The sequence below is a fragment of the Lupinus angustifolius genome, chromosome LG05 (genome assembly GCF_001865875.1).
Source record: "Lupinus angustifolius cultivar Tanjil chromosome LG05, LupAngTanjil_v1.0, whole genome shotgun sequence".
NCBI classification, from domain to species: domain Eukaryota; kingdom Viridiplantae; phylum Streptophyta; class Magnoliopsida; order Fabales; family Fabaceae; genus Lupinus; species Lupinus angustifolius.
This window is the reverse complement of record NC_032013.1, coordinates 8,567,748-8,582,776: the sequence shown is the minus strand read 5'-3', so window position 1 is coordinate 8,582,776 and position 15,029 is coordinate 8,567,748. Positions and strand designations below refer to the sequence as shown.

At 34.9% G+C, this 15,029-nt stretch overlaps 1 protein-coding gene across 1 annotated transcript; it reads right to left on the bottom strand.

The window, feature by feature from the left end:
- On the bottom strand, nt 6,667-10,854 carry LOC109347638 (cytochrome b6-f complex iron-sulfur subunit, chloroplastic-like). Its single transcript, XM_019587583.1, has 5 exons — nt 10,712-10,854; nt 10,214-10,455; nt 8,186-8,303; nt 7,227-7,409; nt 6,667-6,946 (listed from the first exon to the last, which is right to left on the bottom strand). The coding sequence occupies exons 1-5, from the start codon at nt 10,748-10,750 to the stop codon at nt 6,845-6,847; spliced, it is 684 nt and encodes a 227-aa protein (XP_019443128.1). The 5' UTR covers nt 10,751-10,854; the 3' UTR covers nt 6,667-6,844.

Genomic DNA, 15,029 nt, shown 5'->3' with positions numbered 1-15,029 from the left:
CCTTCAAACTTTGGGGGTTGACGGTGACAGAATTCGTCCAAGCCCCTATATTGAGTCGGTCCTTGATTGGGTTGGGGTTATTGTTGAGTTAGCTGATGCAAATTTGCATTCAAGTTCTGAATCGTCGCATTCATTTCAGCCATGTAGTCCAGGTTAGCAGCTCCACATCCAGCCATCTTAAATCTATGAACATTATACGCGTATGAGATACTGCTCCTATTGAAATTATCTATGGGTTGTATTCTCAACCGAATAATTCAAGCGAACAATTAAGCACACCAAGTCATACAACAAAGCATGTGAGGCCATGCCCAAGGCTGAATAGAAAAGAACCGCTATGATACCATGTTGTAACGTCCCAAAAATTAGTCCAACAATATTGCCCAAAATGGGTAAAAAAAAATTTTAATGTAAAACTTTTTCATTTACATTTGACTCCTTTTCTGGACATCACGTTAAGTAACCTAAAATGTGGAAGAGAAAACAATAGTTACCTAATGGTAACTACAAGCCACTTAATATATCATGGAATAATTCTTTATTGAAAACAATTGAAAACGTTTATACAAAAGTAAAGCGGAGTACATCCTGGTCCAAACTGAAAATATATACAATAGTCTGGTATATTTAAAACACCCAAAATACCCTACACAGATACCCGCCTCAAGGGCAACTAGAAATGGAAATGACCACTAATGACTAGCTCTAGTGTTAGTGGGTGTACTAGGACACTCGTTGTAGTCCTCCTCCATCTCAGAATCGGAGGAGATTTCTACCACTTCAATGGAGTCTTCTACACAGACTAACTCCACGCAATCCTTCTCTTCGGCTTCTAGCTCCTTCTCTTCAGCTTTATTGGACGAAACCTGCGACCTACTACTCGCTCCCGCATTTGCCGGAAAAGTGGACATCGTCCGTTGAGTTGCTTTCCTCTCTAATGGGGAATTGAGCATGTCGTCCCAACTCCGTCTTCGGGTAGATGGTCCTGCAGCAGTGGGTCCGTGAGGAATCATAGACTGAAGGGATGGTTCACTAGATGCTAATCTCCGAGCAGGTAACGTGAAAGAAGCCTCCAAGTTCGCATGTTGTAAAGGGAAGCACATTGTAGAGCCATCACAAACCATCTCTAGCACTAAGGCATGAGGGCTTGTGTATGTATATCTATATCTATTACTACTCCATTTCCCCTACTAGGACATCGAAAATTGGTAGCTCTGAATCCTCATCGTACAATCCATCTAAACGAGAACGCAAACTGAAGAGAAGCATAAAGAAAAGAAAAGAGAGTAAGACATCTAATCAATATTATTCATTAACGGTGTGGAATTACACGAAATATCACATTCAGACAGACACACAGAATATACACAATATATATCACATACATAAATGCAATTGATGAATGATGCTTGTAACTCGGATATGGGGATTAACTTCCACGAGTACAATGTATGAATGTTATGTTTATTTCATCCATCCTTACATCAATATCCTCTCAATATACTATTCAGAAATAACCAAAAGTACAGGTCCCATAACAAGCCGATTTGAACGCACCAAAGAACTGTCCATTTTAGGACGGTGTCGTATCAAACACTTTTTGGACATCCCTCTCATTGATCCTAATTGCAAAGAGGGATTGTTAGAGATCGTCTAGTTTGCACTGTGAGAACTGTTCGATCCAATAGAATACCTCATCCAGGAATACAAGAGACTCGTCTCACCTAGACTCTCGCTCAAGACTTTGCTAACGAATCACCGCCATCGTTGTCCCTCTCAACATCGCGGGGCTCGTTCGTCTCCCATAAATTTCCTCTCCACTACTTCGTTATTCATAATGAGATGCACACTAACCGAAGTTAGCCGATTAAATCTTTTAATTAGTCTTTTATATCGATCGTCCATCCTAAGACATCTCCCAAAAGAATGCTTCTTGTGGGACCTAACCTTACGTTCTCATGTAATATAGGAATAACATTCCTACCACTACGAACCATCATTGAATTACCTTAGACGGCCACATGGTCAAGCCTCTTACGGTCAGACGACCTTGCTGCGTAGTATTATGTAATCCTTTTTTTTAGGCATCGCCTTGCTCACAACGACATCGTCGGAATCCTTGCCGACATAAGACACAAAAACAAAGTAACAATTTAAGTTTGTCAATTTAGGCACCATACTCAATCCTCTGAGCCACGGTCTTCCCCAAGTGTAAATACATTTCATGCCCAAGCTAGGGCTATTGTTACATAATAAATCAATCGAAAATAGTCACAATTTATGTTTGTCTCTCGCCCAAGTGAGAGACTGTCGCTCACGCAACCAATTCATCAAAACAGACTCAATTTCCTACATGTTTCTCGCTCAAACGAGGGGACTGTCGCTCAAGCTAAAAATCCACCAAAACCTGGTCAAAATCACCCTTTGGGTCTTGCCCGGGCGAGGTACTGACGTCAGCTTGTCCGTCGCTCAAGCGAGGACCACTCGCCCAAGCGAAGTTGGGTCGTCGATGCTACAATTGGGGGATTTAGCCACTGCCTCTCCCTTGCTCAGGTGAGGGTAGTTTAGTTGTCAGGATTATTTCCTCGCCCTTTTGGGCTGCCGGATCGAAAATCTCCGTTGTTTTCGATCCCTGCGCGTTTTAGTTTCTCGAGTGGTGTTCCTTCATGGATAACAACCACAATATTTGATATTTTATACTATCCTAGGGGCATACAGCCTAAGGAAACATATGTACTTAATTCAGACACGAAATCATTTGGTTAAATACGAGTTTCTAACAAAAATAGAAATAACTCCCAAATTTTGAGGTAGTTGGGAGATCCGGGTGTCATATTCAGACACCACTATGTCACAGTGTATTCTTCCTCACCATGGTTTGTAGCACAGTTGATCTCCGTCACGTGAATGGATCGATTGTCTGACTATGAACGCCTCGAAACTAAACACAAAACACAAATCAGTGATTCGCGAGTTAAATAATTCACTTATTAACTCTACGACATAGACATCGTTCTAATCTATTTCAAAGCATCCGAGACTCTCATCCATCGGTCCAAGACTTATATTCCCGAACCATTATTTATCCTTGAAAGTCTCGTTCCCAATTCCTATCGGTTCATGATCATTTCAACACCTTTTTGCAAGGACTGATCTCATGATTAACACATCATTTTAAATCAAACATCCTTGATTTCATCATCATATTTTTTCATAAAAATCAACACATGCATATATTTTAAACACTAAAGTAGCCCCATGAACAATAATATTACATGGTTTCAAAACAACGATTTCTAAATTCACAAAAACTCATTTTTCGCGTTCTTGCGTATAACAAGAGATAAGAAGGTTTTTAGAAAATTTTGACTGTTGAAAACGTTCGTAACATGTGCATAAACATCATACACAAATATTGTAAATAATGAATGACTAGATTTTCTAAATGATGAAGAACAAGCATGAGGGTTTACCTTGGTGTCTTGAGAAACTCCAAATGAAGAAGAAGAGGAAGTGACGCCAAGGGTTTCTCTAGCTTGGATGACTCCTTAAGAAGAATTAATCTGATTAAGGGGGAAAGCCAATGATTTCAAGAGTAAATGATCCTTTTAAGAGAATTGAATCAGGTTTAAGGAGGCAAGCTAAGGGTTTTCAAAGAATAACAGTGTAACGGTAAATGAATGGTTTAAGGAATTTAGTGTAAAAGATAAGTATTTTTGCTTGCTTGACCAACAAGTTTCACTCATGAAAGTGAAGTGATTTCTTCAGCGAAACATTTGCGCTTAAATCATGCCCGAGTATTATCGACAAATACTCGGCTGTATATTAAAAATTTTCTGATTACGATTAATTTTGGAATATCGAATTCGGAGTGAAAAATATTTAGAAATGCGTTTTGGACAAACTTGATATCTATCTTGACTCGAAATAATATTTTGAAGCCAACAGCGCAATCAAAATTCGATTCCGATCTACGGAACTCAAAATCACGCTATTGGGTCGAGTTCAGGTGAATTTGGGCCCGATAGTAGTCCAAAAACTTTCTGTTACAGAAAGTTATGAACATTTACCATAAAATAGGAATTCACAAAATAAGACTAACACTCAACTAAGACTTAGACTAAATCATTACCGATTAACTTCTAAAATTAATTTTGTTAAAATAAATAATTAATAAAATATATCGAATTTTCATGGTATTGCAATGAGGATGACATTGGGTTAATAGAAGATGATCCATTGAACTTCTGTCAAGCCATAAAAAGTTCTAACTCTCAAAAGTGGATCGATATCATGAAGGATGAGATGAAATCTATGCATGATAATGACGTTTGGGATCTCGTTGAATTACTTGAAGGTGCGAAACCCATTGGTTGCAAATGGATATTTAAAACCAATAGGGATTTAGAGGATAATATTAACATATATAAAGTTCGTCTAGTTGCTAAAGGCTTCACTCAGAAAGAATGCATTGATTATAAAGAAATCTTCTCTCCAGTATCATCAAAGGATTCTTGTAGAATAATATTGGCACTAGTAGCTCATTTTGATTTAGAGCTACATCATATGGATGTTAAGACTGCGTTTCTGAATGGTGTCATTAAGGAAACGATTTATATGGTGTAACCAGAAAACTTTGTGTCAGTTGACTCAAAGTCTATGGTATGCAAATTAAAGAAATCCATTTATGGGTTTAAACAAGCTTCCCGTCAATGGAATCACAAATTTCATCAAGTTATTACCTCGTATGGTTTTGAGGCAAATAAATTTGAAGATTGTGTATACCATAAGTTCAGTGGGAGTAAATTTATCTTCCTGGTATGATATGTCGATGACATATTGCTTGCTAGTAATGATATGGGACTATTACATGAGACTAAGAGATTACTAACGAAGAATTCTGAAATGAAAAATCTTGGGGAAACTTCTTTTGTATTAGATATTCAGATACTGAGATATCACTCTCAAGGTATCCTAAGGTTATCACAAGAAAGCTATATACATAAAGTCTTAGATATATTTGGCTAAGCTAAGGGAGACAAGTTTTGTCTCGAACAGTGCCCCGAAAATGACATTGAAAGATTAGAGATGCAAAAGATTCCTTATGCATTTGTAGTGGGAAGTCTAATGTATGCTCAAGTTTGCACACGTCCCGACATAGCATTTGTTGTGGGAGTTTTGGGAAGATATTTGAGTAATCCTGGAATGCTTCAATGAAAGGCAGTCAAACGTGTTATGCATTACTTGAAGAGAACAAAGGAGTACATGTTCACTTATTGGAAGTCTGCGAATTTAGAGATCATTGAGTATTCCGACTCCGATTTTACTTGATGCCTAGATAGTAGACACTCCATCTCTAGATATGTGTTTGTATTGGCTGGAGGTGCTATCTCTTGTAACTCCGCGAAACAGACGCTTATAGCTTCTTCAACCATGGCTGCGGAGTTCATGGCTTGTTTTGAAACATCAGACCAAGGCATATGGATGCGGAATTTTGTCACTAGCTTACGTGTTATCGATGGTATTGAAAGACCATTGAGAATTTATTGTGACAACAAGTCTACAGTTATTTACTCCAACAACAATAGAAGTTCTACAAAGTCAAAATTCATTGACATAAAGTTTCTGGTTGCTAAAGAAAGTGTTCAAAATTGACAAATTTTCATAGAACATATAGAGACAAATTTTATGCTAGCTGATTCACTGACTAAGGGTTTGGTACCTAAAGTATTTCACTAACATGTTGCTCATATGGGTGTTGTTCCTTAGAGGACCTTAGTTCAGGGGGAGTCTATATGTTATATGATTTACTTTGGATGGTATATACAGTTTTTTATGCATAATAAAGTTGATGGTTTATTGTTCCATTTTAAAAAAAATTGCATTGTAACTATTGTGTTGCAATTAAAGACTTTGGATTGACCTCACTAAAGAATAAAGAAAGACCAGTTGGAAATAGACATGTTTAAGATCACATTGCATGAAATTCCGATGTCACTCATCCATATTTGATCTATGTCATTGAATATATTAATATGGTGATCATCGTGGTCGAGTCACGCTTGCATGTGATGAAAGTCACAGTAGTTCTATAGTTGATATATGAGATGGACCAAATTATATTAAGGAGAAGTCTAAATGTAAATAGCATATGGATGTGCGCTTAAAAAACCTACGATATAATTGTATCAAGAAGATATGAAACCTAAGTGAGAGGTTGTTAGAAATTTATAATTTTTAATTAAGGTGTGCATCATATATTTGATACAATGATATCGGCTAATTATTTTGGGGGTTATATTATAAGTGATAACAGATATGGACTTAATGAGTGGATACCCATGAGGCTAACCCTATAATGGGAACCCTATAAGTTAACACATAAGGAAAGTTATAGTCCCCAACACACCAAATCAAAATTCAGTTTTCTCTTCTCCCCATTAGAGTGAAAACTTAAGTCCCAAGAGGAATCAGGGATTTGGTTGAGGAAGATCATCATACCAAAACTCATCTCAGAAAAACGCAGATAATAGGAGTACATCCACATCCAGGAACATGGATTCAGATATGAAACTATACTCTTTGTTTCATATATGTGTGTGAGAATTATGAGATTCAAAATCCTAAATTGGTATTTCAGCAATCATAAGGAATTTAACGCAAGAATTTAAAAATCACAAAAGAAAAACAGTAACCTTTTCAGGCTCCTATTCATCTTTATACTAGCTTCAATTTACAGAAATGAATTTGATTACAAGTATTTATAGCATTGATACAAACCACATTGTTTGGATTTCAGATTACATATACAGTAGAGAAGCTAGCTTTAAGAAGTGTTGTAATTCTAAGCCCACCATGGAGCCTCACCAGTTCTGAAATCAGTTTCAACCCAAGGAACAAACAACACCTTTCCATCATCCACATCAGCATGTGACAATGCCAGAGACTGTTCATCAACAAAAAACGTAAACATTCATTACTGTTCCAATAACATATAAATGAAGCAAAATCAAGGCATTGGTCTATTGGTGTAAGATCTCAATAGATCTCCAGGTAGACCAAAAGGTCAAAGGTTTAATTCTTGAGAATGACACTTATTTGAAGGGACAGACACAAATCCCAGAAAGGATTAGTTTGTTGCCCATTGGGGGTGAGGGATACCCTTGGTTAAACCAAAAAAATATAAAGGAATATGTCCAATGGACAAGATTTTCATATTTGCTTACCAAGGGAGCAGGTCCTCGGACAACTCTTCCTTGGTCATTGTACTGAGATCCATGGCAGGGGCACATGAACTTGTTCTCTGCTTTATTCCATGGTACAACACACCCAAGGTGAGTGCACACAGCATTAATTCCATATGTTGCAAGTGTCCTATCTTTCTCCACCACAAGATAGGTAGGATCTCCCTAAAAAATGAAGCCAGGAGGAGTTAAATAATCAAAATAGGAATGATTGGAGTTATTTATCTTTTGAAGTGCAACAGCCAAGCTTTAATATCACTTGGTGATCGAACGATTTCATAATAGTATATAATAAATCATTTTATTGACAAAACATTTATTTTTAAATTTTTCATAATTGTTTCTACTTACCAAGACTTCTAACGATCTCCTCCACACATGTCTAAACCACATAGGGTATGATTCTACCATCTTTTGTACAATAAAAGTTACTCCAACTTTCTATTTAATACAATCAATTATAATCTTATATTGTTTAGTGTATTTCACTCATCCAACACAACATTCTCAGCTTCTATATGGAGTTTATACTGTTGTTGATTTTTTACTATTTAAAATTCAGTCTTATAGTCTCAACAAATAAAATTGACATAGTGTAGCAATATATACTTTTTATGAAAGAGAAGAACTCTGAGAAGGTTGAAGCATATTGAGGGAACTATTTTATATGCTTACAGAGAAAGTGTGCATCATCATGCAGGAGCTTTTTGGACTCGAAACATAGACCACATAAGCTAACAATTCAAGTTTTATTTAGAAGAATAATGATGCAAGTATTGAACTCCTAAATATTTGGTTATAAAAGCTTTGATATGGTGTCGAGAACATATTCTCCAAAAGCTTAATGGTTATATCTAACACCATTGCTTTCAGTATTTCATGTGAAGTATCTGCTACTTGTTGATGGTCTATAACACTAGACACAAAAGCTTTATACCTACCTTCAATCCTTGTGTTAGTGTACGGTCTCCGGGTCCATGTGTCTTGAGCCATTCCTCGGCAAGCACATCATTTCCAAGCGCATCCTTGGCGACGACACCACCAGTTGAAGATCCTGACCTATAAAAAATTCTCAGTCAATACTAAATTCAATGATTTGTATAAATCAACAAAATGGGATTGAAGCATCATAAACAGGACATTGGCAAGTCAAGAGTTAATCATCAAATTTTGGATGCTAAATGCAATAGGTAATAAGAAATAAGGTAGTTTTTTCTATACTTGTTTGAAACATTATATGTGCACCCATTTTGAGCAACTAAACCATAGCTTTTAAAGCTAATGTAACAAAAAACAAGGAAGCATAGTGATAGAATGGAGGCAACATTCCAAACGATACAGAATCCTCGTTGCTTTTGTATTTAAATGATAAAAGTGTCAGATCATATCAATTCTTCCTTTTGCTTTTGATGTACTTCATTCTCGGAGGATCATCACCCCATTCTAAACAGTAAGAAACAATCAATTCAATGCACTTCCCCCAACATTGGTAATGCGCCAACTTTCAAGCTCTGTTGTTTTTTCATATCACAAGAATCATAATGACTAACAAAATCATGAGATATATAATAATTTGTGTCAGGTTATAGTACAGTTATTGAAGTAAGGGTGTATTTGTTTGAAGGTATATTAATGTATCCCTGGGAATATGAACTTGAAAATAAGATATACCAGCGTTTGGTACTGGTTTTAAAGAAACATCACTGAGTATTATTGATCCCAAGGAAAGCAATATTCCTGTGATTTCTCCATTTTCAGTCTCACAATGAGAGCTGGGTATATTATTTTCCCATGGGGTGAGATTGAAATAAATATCAATAGCTTCTACTTTCACATTCTACTAGTACTTTCGTTCTCATGTGTTTTAAAAACAATATCAAGAACAATAAGTACTAAACAAACATGTCTTACAATTTCTCAAGAAACAACATTCTGAGCTATAGCATTTTCAAGAAGTTATTACTAGAAATGTAATAAGAATATAATAGAAGCTAGCTTGTAACAAATGATCCATGAGAGTTTCACATCAAGGGAAAGGGAAACTTGTTCAAGGTTTGTTAAGAAGGCTTCTCCAAGGTATACCAGGAAATAAATTGAATCACTATCACTAACACTAACACTAACACTGCATTTGGTTTGAAGGGACCCGATGGGGAAGGGCGGTCCAATGCACGAGGCTAAACCAAACGAAACAAGGGAAAATAAATTCCCTCATGTTCCTTTCTTTCCCATCTATTATTAGTTCAACAGGACTATCAGCACTATTTTAACTCTATCTGATTCATAGTTTTTTAATTTTTTTTAAATATGTTGTCATCACATCAGGAAAATGAGATTTTTATATACTATCCTTTCCCTTCTTCAAATGTTGGTATAAAAAAAATACATTAAAGATGTGTATTACAACTGGAATGGTTGAAAAACAAATCCTTCATATTTTCTGACATAAGAATTTGATAACTTTCTTAGCCATCATATGCAGCTACCACATCCTCCAATTTACTTTCTACACTCTCAGTATACAACTTCAGTATTGAATTTTAAAGTAAAATATATGTGTCACCTGTGACTTTAAAATTATGGTGTTGATTAAAAGCTAAAGCAATATCTCAATTCACGCAATTGTACAAAAAAGGGTGACTTATCCAGATTAAAAAATACTCAACAGCTTTGCACTAAAAGTCTAAAATCCGATACACAAAAAGGTTTCTTTTATAATCAAATGTATCTCTCTACCTATGAGTGAGAAACTAATCCCTTTTGAGATGTGTGGTTATCCCCTTCCAACAACTATTGCTCCGAGGAATCAAACTTTTAACATTTTAGTCTATTTATTTGGGGATCTATTAAGGCCTTACACTACTAGACAAACATCATTATTGATATATGTTGAATAACAATAACAATAATAATCCAAAGATAACAAGAACAATATAATGGTGAAAAGTTAAACAAAACATAATAGTTACCCTGGAGGGGCAAAGAAGGTAGCATAGGGAACAAGCATTCCAGCAGTAGGGAGTGAAAGAGCACCAAGAAGAAGCAGATTCATGAGCTTCCTTTTTTCCAAGTCTGGTACTCTATCAGCAGCTATGCTAGTGGCTTGGCACGTAATTCTCATTTCCTTTCCCTTCCTTATTATCTGTGTCCTCAAAGACTTCACAAGTAGAGCCTGTGAGGGACTGAAGATACCACTCTTTCCAGAACATAGCTGAAATATAAGGGAGGAAATATTCACTTGTTACTTCATATAATAAGTTATTATAACCAAACTCAAAACTCAAAAGCAGTTATCTTAGCCTATGCTAGACATCAGTTTTCTACATGCACCCCGCATCAGTAATTGTGGCCGCAATATTGTGGTTTTGTGACTCCACAACAGTATATCTTGCAACCACTACCGTTATCACAATTTAAAGCAATGCTAGACATTAGAGAGAGAGAAAATTGTTAATAAGTTTGTTTACCTGTGAAGGGGCTGCATGGGATAGAGTGATGGATGCCATGGTTAAACAAGCAACTTGTTACTGAAGATGAAGATTATGTAGTTAAGACTGAGAGAGGAAGATATAAGGACATGATGTAATCTTATACCACAGCCACATATGATGACAGACTAACAGTTGCTGGATAAGGCGCTAAGGCCACGTAGGGTGCCACTTAGCCCAATTCTTTAATACTAAGAGTCCAATACTAAATTCAGATTCTGTGACACTAAAAAATTTCAGATTTTTTTTTTTAAATTAAAAACTTATAAATTTAAGTCTCCACTCAAATTTTAATATAGAAGGTCCACTACCAGAGGATCCCAACAACACTTTGCCACTCGTTGAGACATCTCCAATATCGAGGAAAATAGGATTTTGTTTAAAATTTGTACCACATGTTGTTAATAGTCTAGGACCCTCCAGTAGATGATCTGAATTCCTTACCACATGTTTTTCAGCAAACCACCAATTTGAAATAATATATTTTCCTTCTGTTCTATACTTTGGACCTATAGTCTAGTTTGCATTTTAGGCTTCTAACTAGGCCCATGTATCCCAAGTCCTTGGGAGTTCTTAAGCTTGGCTATATATTTGAATAGAATTATATCAGGGAGGCTCTGACATTGAAAATGTCTGCTGGTCCAAATAATTATATGGTAAGTCCTAACTTCTAGATAGGGGTGAGCATAAGCCGAGTTGAGATAAGTTAAAAGGGGTGAGCATAAGTCGAGTTGAGATAAGTTAAAACTTGTTTTACCCGGTCCTAAATATTGATTGAGTTATTTTTTAACCCAAAATTAGTCTTAGATCTGAAGCTAACCCGACCCTATATATCGACCAGGTAAACCTTTAAACCTGAACTCGACCCTAGACCCAATTAAATATAATGCACACAAATTTTAGATAAAGTCTTCTAAATATTATTTATTATTATGAATATGTAATTTGACATATAAAATGATATATGTATATATATTATTAATCAGGTATATATGATAAAAAATTAAAGAATAAATGATACTTTTGACAAATTTTTTATCATTACTCTATACATATTTGAATAAAGACACATACAAAATATGATGAGTGAGTGACCATGAGATGGGTTGGATCAGGTCATGTTTGATCTCTACCCGGCCCTGAATATTGATCGGGTCTAATTTTTTACTATGAACTCGACCTTAGACTCAATGAGACCCAACCTTATTCAGGTTCGATCATGATCGGACCATACCGGATGAGCGGATAGGGTCTGGTCCTACTCACCCCTACTTCTAGGTATAATTTAACAAGAGACATTATCTCCCTAAAAAATATTGGAAAGTGTTAAAAAATGGAAAGAATAAGAGGAAAAGATGTATCTACTAATATTGTAAGATCTTGTTCGATTCTTGGGAGCAACACTTGTTGGGAGGGGGAGCTAGGGGTGTAAAAGTTCGGCCCGGTTTGGCTTTTGGTGCATTTCAGTGACCGAACCAAATACAAACATATGGCCGCAAATTTTACTACCGGAACTGAACCGAACTACTCATGAATAGTTCAGTTCGGTTTCATTGTTTTTTTCCTTCTAATTTTACATCAATTGAAAGTTCAAAATATATTATAAGTGATATTCTTTGTCCATATAAGAAAACACACTATTATTATAAGAAAATATGAATCTATATAGATGTGTAAAAAATTGAAACTCATAATTGTTTGTTCGTAACATATATAACAATTGTGTAATTTATGAAGAAAAATGTGAATGACCACATATATAATAATGCAATCTATAGTTAGTAATATATATTTATTAGTATCATATATAATAATACAATTCATAATTAGTAACATACATAATAATTTAGTAACATACATATTAATTAGTAAAATATATAATAGTAACATGTATAACATTACAATTCATAATTAGTAACATATATAATGATATATGCATAACAATTTATGTTATATTTTACTTTCAAACTCAGTACTACAAGAGTTATAAGATATATTCCAAAATCAAGACACCGAGAATTGTAACATAATAACAACTTAATAATATATATAACACTACATAAAATTGTTAATTTAAGTCCCAAGATTTGTTGAATAAACAACAATACAACATCATCCCACGTATGTATTTTTTAATATGTGGTTTGGTTCGGTTCCAACGGTTCCTAAATTTATAAAACCATGAACTAAACCGAAAATAAATGGTTTCTTAAAAAAATAACCGAATCAAACTACGAAACCTAACCGAACCACATATGTGGTTTGGTTCGGTTCCAGCGATTTCGCGGTTTAAACTGGAACCGCTTACACTTAGGGGCAACCACGAAACTCGAAAGAGATTAGTTCATTACCCAAAAATATGAGGATACTCTTGGTAGTGCCAAAAAAGATTAGACCTTGACTTAAACAGGTCAAACATGTTTAATATATTGCAACTTAAGTTTGACAAGTTTGTCTATTTAAGTTTTTTTATTATAAATATATATAGGGCTTCCATGTTAAAAAGTATGGTATGGCTTGTTAGCTTATTTAAAATTCTAGTATAATTTAAAGCATTTAAATAAACTAATAGACTTTTAAATAGGCTAATAAGTATGTCTCAAAGATAAGATAATATATCAATCTTAATTGACAAGTCTAACATCTCACGTTCTTAATGTCAAATTGTTTATATTTATATTTTATGTATATATTATATAAAATAATTATATAGATCAACATAATAGAGTTAATAGGGTTTATGATAAGCATGTGTCTAACAAATTTAAGTTAAATAGTGATACATGAATGGTGGATGATATATCTTAACTAAATTTGATTTCATATTGAGATGCACTTAAATTATAGACTGTAATATTTATGTACTAACCGTGTAAAAATTTATACACTGTCAATATATCATCTATCATTCATTTGTATTACTTTTATTTACAAATCAATTATTATTGAAAATGAATAGTAAATGATGCAGTGAAAGTGTAAAAATTCTAAAATTATCATTTGTATTATTTTTGGTCTGCAAATTGATCAATGAGAATAAAGTAAATTTCTAAATTCATGGCATGGTATCAAAGTCTTCATCCTGAAAGTTTTGATCACCATGGTTGCGCTTAAGCAAATTATTCTCTATAATTATTCTTCCCTTCCAAGATGGCCAAGAATTCTGGCCAAGATTCTCATTACTATCATCCTCTTCTTTCTCCGCCACCTTCACTTCCATTGTTATCCCAAAAAAGACATATAGCATTTTCAATGACTGCACTAGCAATGATACCTTTTCTTGACCAATGAATAGAGAAAATTGCAAGATGTCTCCAATATACAAATTCACTAGTACATTGCATCTCTATGTTTTATGTTTCCCATACTTTCAAAGTCTTTGAACATTTTTTGTGCTCAATGTTTCAAATTTTGGACCACATTACGTGATGTACCCACAATATTGTGGTTGTGATGACTGTTGCAACTACAATTATTGTGTGACACTGAATTATAATGATGTGACCGTAATAGGCAGAAACGCAACCACATCGAATCGCATTTGTGTCGTATTAGACCGCATCGATATGAAAAATATTTCTTTGCACCTCAAATAATTCACACAACAATGACCGCTATCTGGATTGCAACGACTGCAATCGTAGTAACCGAAACCGCGACAACAATTGCGACCGCAACCGTAATTTAAAATACTGGTTGTACTCTTCATAAGCTTTCATATGAGACTCTGAACCTCTTGGACCATCTATAATAGCTGATAGTTTCACTCTATACAATCTTTCTTTTGCCTCACTAATTATCCCTTGCTTCATCAAGTAGATTCCGAAGTTGCATACCTTGTTGTTACCTGGAGCTATTGAAAGTGCACGCATATGTTACAATTCATGCATGATGTATGCTTCTCATTCAAATCAGGATGGCAATGATTTGTTATTAATAGGATATATTCTCATTCAAATAGGAATTGATTGTAATTAATTGTTTTTGATTATTTTCCTTTTTGTATAGTTACGTTTCCTTTTGCTATGTATCTATAATTAGCATAATTGTTCTATTTCTTTTAACAACAAATAAACAATTACAATTACATTCAAATTCCCTCTTTACATGGTATCAGCCTACCATCGATCCTTCATTGTTTTAAACACTCATGGCTGCCATCAACATTCCAAATCACGCCTCCCCATATTTTCTTCACTCATCTGATCAATCAGGACAATTACTAGTTACACAACTTCTTGATGGGGATAATTATCCCACATGGAGCCGTGCAATCACCATGGCCCTAGAAGCAAAA

Bases quoted from the DNA above. Each gene is read 5' to 3' on its own strand.
- LOC109347638 (XM_019587583.1), bottom strand. From the start codon at position 10,750: ATGGCATCCATCACTCTATCCCATGCAGCCCCTTCACAG. The intron at 10,456-10,711 runs GTAAACAAACTT...CTTATATTTCAG, and splicing joins CCCATGCAGCCCCTTCACAG to CTATGTTCTGGAAAGAGTGG. The intron at 8,304-10,213 runs GTAACTATTATG...AATTTTTTATAG, and splicing joins ACCTTCTTTGCCCCTCCAGG to GTCAGGATCTTCAACTGGTG.